The sequence below is a fragment of the Aspergillus undulatus genome (genome assembly GCF_047715775.1).
Source record: "Aspergillus undulatus strain CBS 261.88 unplaced genomic scaffold BDV17scaffold_20, whole genome shotgun sequence".
Classification (NCBI taxonomy): Eukaryota; Fungi; Ascomycota; class Eurotiomycetes; order Eurotiales; family Aspergillaceae; genus Aspergillus; species Aspergillus undulatus.
Genome location: NW_027396624.1, coordinates 100,068 through 109,620, shown reverse-complemented (window position 1 = coordinate 109,620; position 9,553 = coordinate 100,068). Strand labels below are relative to the sequence as shown.

The 9,553-nt window shown below is 49.7% G+C and overlaps 3 protein-coding genes across 3 annotated transcripts; 1 reads left to right on the top strand and 2 right to left on the bottom strand.

Moving 5' to 3' along the window:
- Window positions 1-395: 395 nt before the first annotated feature.
- BDV17DRAFT_298185 (MCT family MFS transporter) lies at window positions 396-1,899 on the bottom strand (the record flags this gene model as incomplete). The annotated part of the gene is made up of 5 exons (XM_073763634.1): window positions 396-1,231; window positions 1,281-1,455; window positions 1,507-1,613; window positions 1,662-1,748; window positions 1,818-1,899. The coding sequence occupies 5 exons, from the start codon at window positions 1,897-1,899 to the stop codon at window positions 396-398; spliced, it is 1,287 nt and encodes a 428-aa protein (XP_073616202.1).
- A 4,606-nt stretch (window positions 1,900-6,505) lies between these two features.
- BDV17DRAFT_261687 (uncharacterized protein) lies at window positions 6,506-7,734 on the top strand. Its single transcript, XM_073757670.1, has 4 exons — window positions 6,506-6,584; window positions 6,676-6,768; window positions 6,831-7,650; window positions 7,700-7,734. Exons 1-3 carry the CDS (start codon window positions 6,510-6,512, stop codon window positions 7,515-7,517), a joined length of 855 nt encoding a protein of 284 aa, XP_073616201.1. The 5' UTR covers window positions 6,506-6,509; the 3' UTR covers window positions 7,518-7,650; window positions 7,700-7,734.
- Window positions 7,735-8,714: 980 nt separating this feature from the next.
- Window positions 8,715-9,519, bottom strand: BDV17DRAFT_290683 (uncharacterized protein; the record flags this gene model as incomplete). Its single annotated transcript, XM_073761963.1, has 5 exons — window positions 8,715-9,094; window positions 9,144-9,175; window positions 9,226-9,244; window positions 9,328-9,394; window positions 9,457-9,519. 5 exons carry the CDS (start codon window positions 9,517-9,519, stop codon window positions 8,715-8,717), a joined length of 561 nt encoding a protein of 186 aa, XP_073616200.1.
- Between the last annotated feature and the right edge of the window lie 34 nt (window positions 9,520-9,553).

Sequence of the window (9,553 nt, the reverse complement as noted above, 5' to 3'; positions counted from 1 at the left end):
GGGGGGGGGGGGGGGGGGGGGGGGCGGATTTGGGTTCGGGTTCGATTTCAGCTTTTCACGTTTGTATATCTACCTTACCTGTCGATTAGTACATTTCTAGGTAGGGAGGTAGTTGGCTGGCTGTCTCGTATGGCAAATGTAACCTTGAATTGGGATTGCGACAGGCTGTTTTGATGCCTTGGAGCTGGAGCGTATTATTCGCTTCAGTTCACAAATTACCGTAGGCTCGTAGAGGCTCATTAGGTTCTAGTCGTGAAGGATAGGTTAGGCTAGGAGTTGAATTCTCAACCATATGCTAATTGCTGGTGCATACATAGTCTTCTAGGTAGCTAGCTAGCCCTACTCCATACCCGTACACAAGACTAGGGAACGGAAAGCCCTAGCCCAGATCCTAGCTAATACCTTACAAAAGCGCTCCACCCCGTCGCCTTAACCCTAGCAGCAAGCACAAACGTCGTGCCCAAAAGCGCCATGAGGCCCGAGAAGATCTTTAAACCCGCCCAACCACCTTGACTATCCACAATGACCCCGTTAATTGGATTTGTGGTGAGACCGCCAATAGCAGTTACCAGGAACAAAATTCCCGTGCGGAATCCTAGCTCCGCTATTGGTGATATCTGCATTACTAGTGGTGTGAGGAGGGAGACATACGCGCCGGAGAAGAAGCCGAAGCAGACAGCGAAGGCAATAAGGGCGGGATTGCTCGAGTCGGGGAGCCAGAGGGCAAGAATGAATATACCTGATAGGTAGCAGACAATAATGAAGACGTTGTAGCGGCCTAGCTTGTCACCTGCGAACCCAGCGCCTAGGCGGCCGAATAGAGAGCCTGCGTTTAGTATGGGGAGGAGGTATTGCACGAGGTTTTGGGACATGCCGGCGTCGACAGCTTGCGTGGTGAGGTAGTTAATGGGCGCGTAGAAGCCGTATGTGAAGATAAAGAGGCCGATTGTTAGCAGGAGGAACTTTATCTCCTTAAACGGTTTCATGAGCTCGGCGCGGGTTACCTTCCTTGGTTCTGGTGGCTTGTACGGGCGGACGGTAAGAATGGCGACAATCAGTAGGGCTAGAATAAGGAACGCGCAGGTACGCATTGCCCATCCGAAGCCGGTCTCGCGGATGAGACGTGTGACGAGGATAGGTAACACGACGCCGCCGATGCTTGAGCCTGTGAAGAGAATGCCGAAGGCTGCTCCGCGCTTGCTGTCAAACCAGCCAGCGGCGCAGGTGAGAGCTGCCTGGACGGTTAATTAGGGCATCAACGTCAAGTCTCGAACACCTACAAGGCTGGAATATCATTGAGACGCCGAGGGCGGAGCAGAGTCCTTGCGACAAAAGGATCTGGTAGTACTCGCGACTGAGGCTTGTCATCATGAGGCCAAAGACGTGCATTATGCTGCCTATCCGTATGAGCCACTGGGGGCCATGGCGGTCGTACAGAACGCCAACAATGGGACCCTGTATGTACTCAGTCAGAGATTCTCTTCAAGAGGAGCAAGCTTCCCCCACCATAGCCATCATGAAGAAAATCTCCAAGGATGGGATCCATGAGACAGCGCTGGTAGAGTAATTGCGCAAGAGGTCATTCTGGTAGTACTCTTGGAAGATACCGACGCCTGGAATCTTTAGCTGTTTTTCATCTTCAAAAGCCCACCGTGACATACTGTTCAACCAACCAAAGCTGCAAAACGAGGTACACCAGCATCCCAGCACAACGAGCCAAGCGACTGCACCGCCATCAGGAACCTCAGCTCGGGTAACAGTTGCCGGAGCGGCCTTGTCGGCGTCCTGGTCTGCAGCGACCAACTCGGATTCTGAACCTTTGGGATTGGGATTCCCTCTATCAACTTCCTTGTTAACAATGTCGCCATCGACCGGCATGGCAGAACCCGACCCCGTCATAATGATCGATGGGATGACTAGAGGCCAGAGTCACTTCGCATGTCAGATTCCATTATGAAAGTGATCGAATGTCCCTAAATTAGCGCCATCACTAAGCGTGCTCTCTTGGGTTCTTGATTATGATATCCAGCCAGGGGCCGGATCCTGCCCAGAGCGGGGGGTTCGATGTGTGTGCACACAATTTAGCCGAACCGATGGGCCGAACGACGGGGCAGAGTTTCTCCTTAACCTAGCATTATGGGATAGTATCGGAAGCAAGTCGAGACTTTGGAAGATTCAAATAATTTCTTTGGACATGGTTCCCGTCAGTCGAAAGCTTGATAGGGCTTGACGCCCCAACACATGGGCTGGTTGGACGGCTTGGCGCATATGAATATATAGCTATACTACCTAGGCAAAGCATTACCAAAGTCCACCATCAACCCGAATAAACTCCCAAGCAGCCCCCTTCTCGCCCTTTCCTTCGTGTCATAGCGCCCTCGTCATAGCCCGAAGCCCACATCCATGCCTCGCGAGAACGACATACCCTCCACTCTGTTGCTCCCCGGCGCAGAAGCATCTGAATGTATCTGTGATGTCTCTCCCGCAATAAACGTCCAAGCCTCATGTATCGGGCTGCCGTTGTGTCTTATGTATGTCCCTACTGGAGATACGGTGACATGTAGCTCTTTGCACCGACTGCCGTCGCATTATTTGCAGCTAATGATATAATAGGGATTCGCCGCTGCCGGCCTGGTCGCTTTGATTGTACTCGCCTGCTACCACCAGCAGGACTCTGAGCGCGTCTGGAGGGTTTGCTTCGGCCTGGGTATTGTTTTAAGTATCTAGTTGCCGGGAGCTTCACAATCATTGACTTTAAAGAATGCACACTCCCATCTTCCTCCAGCTTCCCCTTTCTATCTGTTTCTTCCGCGTCCGCATGCTCAACCCGACTCAATATCAGAAGCATGCGATCAAGTCGCACTATCCTTTCTTGTTGGTCCTTCGTCGGCACTGGAGGCCCATGCTTGGCACCTGTACGTTTTGAAGGATCATTCTTCGGCTTTGTGTCTAAAATTCCACTAACGACACTATCATTAGCCCTGGCATGGTTCTGCTATGATTTCGTCACCTATCCTTTACGCTCGGCAAAAAGAAACAGATTAACGCTTTGTGGGGACGGTGATACTACCTTGGCATTCCGAACCAGTTACAAACTACAACATTCTACCAGATCTTTTTCCGCTGTTCCCGTACATGGGGACCGCTGGAATACCTCCCTGTTAAATTTGCTTTGGGACTCACCAGCATGTTTTTTCCCCCCACCTTGGTGTTTGGCGTTAGTCCGCTGCTCTCAAATATCCCCTCATGTCCGGAAAACGGAGACTGTACTCATTAGGCGCAAAAAAAAGTATTGTTGGTCTAGTTATCGAATGGCCATGCCATGCCATGCTTCTTCCACGCAACTATTTCTGTTTCAGAATCTGCTAGCTGGTCAATCAGCTCCGCCTTTGGCTTGCTTTAGAAGTGTTTTCACTTCATCATATTGTTCTGGCCGTACAAGACCTTTGTCAGACCACATCTGCCCGCATTAATGCCATACCTCTGATTGCCCCAGAAATATCCCCATTGATCAAAAGCAACCCTCATCTGCAGAGAACTGCAGGGGAAACGGCGGGTTGCCAGAGGCTTGCACACCCGGGAGGGCTGTCCATTCCTTTTCAAGATCAAGGCATCTAGATTGATATAATGTCTCCCGTCTATAAGGAGATTTTGAGCAAGAAGTAGCACCTCAAAGCTGGTACTCTGCCGAATTCCATGGCTTTGAATAATTTTATGTTATTCATGTAAGTAAACCCTCTCTGTCTCTTCATGTGCTTTGGTTTGTAAATGTCACAGAAAGATACTTGTCCAGTGGGATGATGTCGAGCTTTACCCCTTCGACCCAAAAACACATACACCATCGCTACACACACAATAAGAAAATCTATTCACCTCACAATCTAGCCATCTTTTTTCTCGCTCCACAAACTCCTCATCTTTCGCTCCAAGAGCAATATTAAACAGCGTTAACATCACCGTCTATTTATTAGTTCTTGACCTTTTCGTCCTCAAAATGCTTTGTTGATAGCGTTTCACCGTCTCCTAAACGATAGCCAAGGTGTCTAGTCGAACATCTAAAGCTCCGCTTAACAGACGCTGATTTGACGCAAAGCAAGGGTTGAAACCCCTGACGTCCATAGAAAACGCGGTGGAGACCCGAGTCTGCTCTATGACAGTTGAAATGTATTCAGAAATCCAACTTCAGCAGCCCGAGATCCGCCTTCTTATGTTTTTTCAAGGGGGACCGCCAGCAGAGCCCAACCCAAGTAACATTCAATATATTGATGCTTACTTCTATAGAGCCTCGGAGAAGCCGACAACAGCATCCAGATACTACTCTATAGCCAGTATGCTTTGCCCCAGCCCATCCCAGCTCCTTCCCTGTACGATTTCCAAATAGAGCTCCGATCCCACTGCCAGCCTCTGTTTACTCCGCCTTCCACTTATTGGTGAATAGGTAACCCTTGAACGTGAAGAGACCGACACTGAACAATTTAAGCTCCTGCCCCGCGCCATGGACATAGAAGTTATTCAACCCGGAATCTTGGACCCCTTCCATAATCTTCGGCCGCCCAAACACCCGCGTAATTCCTCTTGTTTTTTTTTTTTTTTGTTTCATAAAGCCCACTGACACTGCAGCTTGTGGATAAGTACAGCTCAGCTTCAACAGTCCCGCCCCCTTCCTGCGCTTGCCCAATCAAAGCGCAAAGGGGCGAGCTTCCACAGGCCCGAATAGCAGATACGACTGCTGTAAGTATACTTAAGAGGCGGCTCGCTTAGAAACTGTTTCGTGACCTCTTCACCGAAAAGCGCAATCAAAGGCAAGAGGTCGGTAGCAAGGTTATTGGGAAAGTCATCCCATCCTCCAGCATGAGCACTAGGGATTGTGCATGCACACCAGTTTAGCGATAGACAGAATATATTCACAGAGGAAGGCATTTTCATAGCACTTAGGAAGGCAGAAAGTAACACGCAACGAACTAGAGCCCAGGGCCAGGCATACAGTCAATTCTTCAGTCACCCGAAACTGGCGATGATGTGATGTCAAAGGCCACCCAGCCATGGTAAGCTGGATAACAGAATCAAGCTCCGTAAAGTAAATAGGCGACTTGTTGGCGTAATACTTCGCACCCGTGATAGCCTTCTTTGCATCCCCTGCCCTGGCCTGAACTTATCTCTCACGCCTCTTGACAAGCACTTTCCTGCGGGAAACATATCAGCGCGGTTATGGGGCTCATTGGCGCTATATTGAGAATGAGAATCTGTGGCTTGGGCTTCTAAAGGCCGTCCCAAGGTGCTATATCGGGCATAACAATGACAAAGGGGGCAATTGGCGGTTAGTTGCGGAAGTGAAGCATCAAAAGAGGTGGGAATATCTTTTTGCCAGAGAGCGTCCGGAGGGCGGACTCGTACTTTTAGTGATGTGTCCAGCGTAAACTTCCCTTCTCTTCCAGCGGCCTCGCAAGCATCGAGTAATGTCCTGGCGAATGATTTGATATCCGCAAGTCTCATCTGGGTCAGGGGGATTGATCATACAATATACAGAGTATAGTATAGTCTGAGCTGAACCCCTGCCCTTGATGTAGGCTGACCTACCCTTCCCCACTTTCTCTCATGACAGGTGTTACCTGACAGGATTATATTATTTCGCTCTAGGCCTCGAGCTGGCTACGGCTGCACAATTCTAACGTCAGGGAAAATCAAACTCATTCAATGACTCCTAACGCTATTCGCATGACAATCTTTCCAGAGCTTCTCGGCCGTCCGGGTACTTTTACAATTGACGCAAATCATACCAGAAGCCCTTCACACCCTTATAACCCAGCGGTAGCGAATTCCCAATGCAAGAACCCCCTTTGTGGAATAATAACGGCCTAGGGCTGGCTGGACTGGAATACGAGATGCATCGGACATTTTCCGCAGTAGAACCTGATGGGCAACGCGACCCGCTGCTATACACGCAGCTACCATTGCGAAATTTGTGCGCAGTCTGTCATGTTGGGGAAGACGTGTGTAAACAAGTATCATTCACATACTTCGATCCCGCCAGACAGATGGGGTCTTGGTCTGACACATAAGCTGATTTTTTTTTATTGGAAGCCAGACGGACACAGTGACACTGCGAAGGGGATGCATTTGCCGTCCTTGAAGATTGTACGGCCCGGACAGATTAATGTGAGGCCCAGGGAGCACTCCTTTCTGTTAAAGGCTGCCCATTTCGGGCAACAGTGTACATCATCACTTCCAGCGGCTGCGTTGTGCCAGACGGAGGGAATGATGTTATTAGGTGTAATCAGTCGCCCAGGGTAGCCAAGTTGTTCTTCCTTGGACTAGACCAAAGTAGCCTTATAATATGTGTAATATAACTTAGGCTAGAGCTAGCCCTAACTAGCTCCGCCCAGGGTCCGAGACTCTATTGGAACTAACTCTAAATACCCCTCCCTCCTGCCATTTAATACCATTGTTTATTATTTATTATTTACTACCTGCAATCCTCATCTACTCATCATCAAGGAATACCTAACACAATGGCATCAGAAGACGACCTCAACGGCCTTGACCTCCCCGAATTTGGCTTCCTCCCTTTCGACCTTTATGTCATGGTTCGTCTCCTCTTCTAGGCAACACCTAAAAATCTCATCAAGCGCGGTACTACTAGTTGTGCTGCTGATACTAATGACGCAAATAATGCAGGCAAAATGGAACCCAACCTCCCCCCTCTCCACCATGCAACAAAAGAAACAGCTCGTCGAAGATTGGATTAAACTAGGCAAATACGGACGAAGAGTACTCCTCAATTTTCCCTTTTCCTATACTAAATAAACAACTAGATAATAATGGATATACAGGAATATCTCGGCACAATCCCCCCACTAGAAGAAATCCCCAGCAACGTCCCCCGAAACCTCCTAAGTCCCAAAGAACGCGCCCATAACGGGCAGATCGAGGGCACGCTCTTTATCCGGACGTGGTACGGTGACCCTAGTGATCCAGCGAGCCAGGAGAAGGCGGATAAGGATTATGCGCATTTAGTTGAGGTTATTTCGTCCGAGTATGGGGAGATGGGGCTTATGATGGATGAATTCTTTATTTTTGATGAGAAGGAGGAGTTTTCTTGTTCTCTTCTTTCTACTCAGAGCAGGGATGTTGAGTTTTCCGACGGTGTCGCGATTCCCAGACCTGGATGTATGCCCTCGTATGTTCTGGCCGCGTTGATGCACTGTCCTGACCAGGCCGAGGGGAATCGAATTGAGAATCTTCATGACCTCCCTTCTGTTGAGGAAGTTGAGGGACGGCAGATGCTTCTTGTGCTCGTTGCGGATCGCAAGGCGTGTGAAGAGGGGTGGGTGCTGCATCTGGCGATCAACCACAAGGGGCAGGTTCTTCCTTTCCGGATCAGGGACGGGGCGGACTGGGTTTCGGCAAGTTACGGGAATTGGAGTGATGGGCAGCAATTGGCAGAGAATACGCGGAACCCTGAGGAGGACACGGAGATGTATATGGATCATGGAGGCGGTGGGGGTGGATGGGATTAATATTCTGGGTACTATCTACTTTCTAATCGCCTTGCCCCTTTCGAAATGAGTTAATAACCTTCTTCTTCAATTCTCAAGCACACCCTCTTGGACTGGGACTTCGATCTCAGGCGCATCATCGACCATCTCGATGCCTAGACGCAGTTAGCTATGTCTATAATATCTTGTCTTCTGTTGACGTACGTGTGATATTTAAACATTTCCTCCACAGTCGGCTGCTCGCCTCTCTTGATCTTCGCACTGGCAGCTCCATTGTCAAATTCGAACTTGCATCTATTCAAACGTTACAACTTGTTAAGGACAGGGCCTCAGAAGAGACTCACCCCTTGATCCGAACAAAATTGGGGTATCTTTCTCCCCACAGCGGGTGATTCCTCCATCAATTTCTATCGTTCCGACACGAGGCATTGAGACCGTCGTATGTATACTTAGGGTTGTTGAAAAAATTCATGGCCGCAACCACATTGCCCATATTGCTCTCGAAGCCGGACTTTGTAACGAGGTCGTGACTGAAGACCTCGTACCGCGAGCCTGTTACTGTAGTATCTGACTCTGAGTTGAATATATGAAAGGTAAAGCTCTTCCTGTTGTTCCCAGTTCCACGCCGAATCTTTGTCCGGGTTACCCTGGCGCCCTAACGCGTTTTAACCAAGTCAGTCCTGCTTCCATGGTTTGGAGGCCGCCTTTGTGTTTCCTTTTGAATCGATACAGGAAGCTTCCCGCACCACCCGTCGCCGGAGCTGATTTATATTCCCTTGGATGTACTGCTGGTACCCGGGTACACACATCCTAGTAAGGGTCGACTCTTGGCCCCCTCCCTCCACACTGTTAAAGGGGAACTCGTCACAGCTGAGCCAGTTGTCGTTCCCTGGTTCCCTGGATCATCACCAGTAATGTCTGAGAGGACGTTCGATTCCTCGACCCATTGCTGAGCCCATGTGTCGTGGTGATCATGCATATATCCCTCCCGATCAACGATAACGAAGTCGTGGCCAGAGCCCCCTTCGCAGGCAACATAGCGACTGTCCTCATCCCTTTCTGTGTTTTCTTCCGTACTGTATGTCAAGGGGAGAATGGTTGTCGGTCCCGATTATTCTTGCTGAGGCCTTCAAGGATGTTGTGGCAGATTCCCCCAGTTGGGACTCCATATCCCGGTAGGGCTCGTCGGGGAAGTAGCGGCAGTTGTACATCATGGCTCTAGGTTGGGTCCACGTCCATCGGGTCTTCATCGTCGTTGTCATCGTCATTTTGGTGTTTCCTAGTTGACTGGGAAGTATTTGGATTCCACTCGCAGGCGTCGCCTGCGCACCCACCGCTCGAACACTGGCCTCCGTCGTTGCAGGTGAAGAAGGGTTTTCCGCCGTTGAATGCCGGGACATCTTCTAGCGTTATTCGTTTCTCTAGCGAGCGAGGGGAGAGAACCCCGTCTGTTTCTGACATGGAAGAGAGGTTGTACAAGGGAATAAACCTGTCTGGGCCGCCTGCTTCTGGCAGTAGGCCTCGCTTGGAGGCTGCAGTGGACCCATGGTGCTCCCAGAGGATCTTCTTGCGGCCAAGACCAGACCAAAGGGTTCTTGCTGGGAGTCGTTAGCGTTCACCTCCTCTAGTATGGAATGCAATACATACGCTTGAGTGTGTAATTCCCCAGCCACTTGAAACTATACAATGTCAGCTTTGAGCTCGAGAGTCAGCTCCAATGTGAACCTACACTGCCCTTCCACCATGACCTATTCAAAGTCAGTCAATGCAAACATAATAAGAAAAGAGAAACCCACCGAAGTTGTAAAAGAACTTGATGAACACACTATACGATGCCGTAGGCGGATTCTCAATGGCCCGTTGGGAGGTTCACGGGGGCGATCAAGATATGAGGTCAACTGTCAGGAGAAAGTAAATAGTTGATTTGGTTAGGCCATTCGGCAAGAGGCGTTAGACTTACTCGGTCATGAGAGGGAAGAATACCTAGCGGCTCGCGAATGATTGTTGAATTCAACATTGACATGATATGGGATAACGAATCATGGACTGATTACGAC

Excerpts from the sequence above, each read along its gene's own strand:
- BDV17DRAFT_261687 (XM_073757670.1), top strand. The coding sequence starts at position 6,510 with ATGGCATCAGAAGACGACCTCAACGGCCTTGACCTCCCCGAATTTGGC. Across the intron at positions 6,585-6,675 it reads CTTTCGACCTTTATGTCATG|GCAAAATGGAACCCAACCTC; the intron begins GTTCGTCTCCTC and ends CAAATAATGCAG. Across the intron at positions 6,769-6,830 it reads TAGGCAAATACGGACGAAGA|GAATATCTCGGCACAATCCC; the intron begins GTACTCCTCAAT and ends ATGGATATACAG.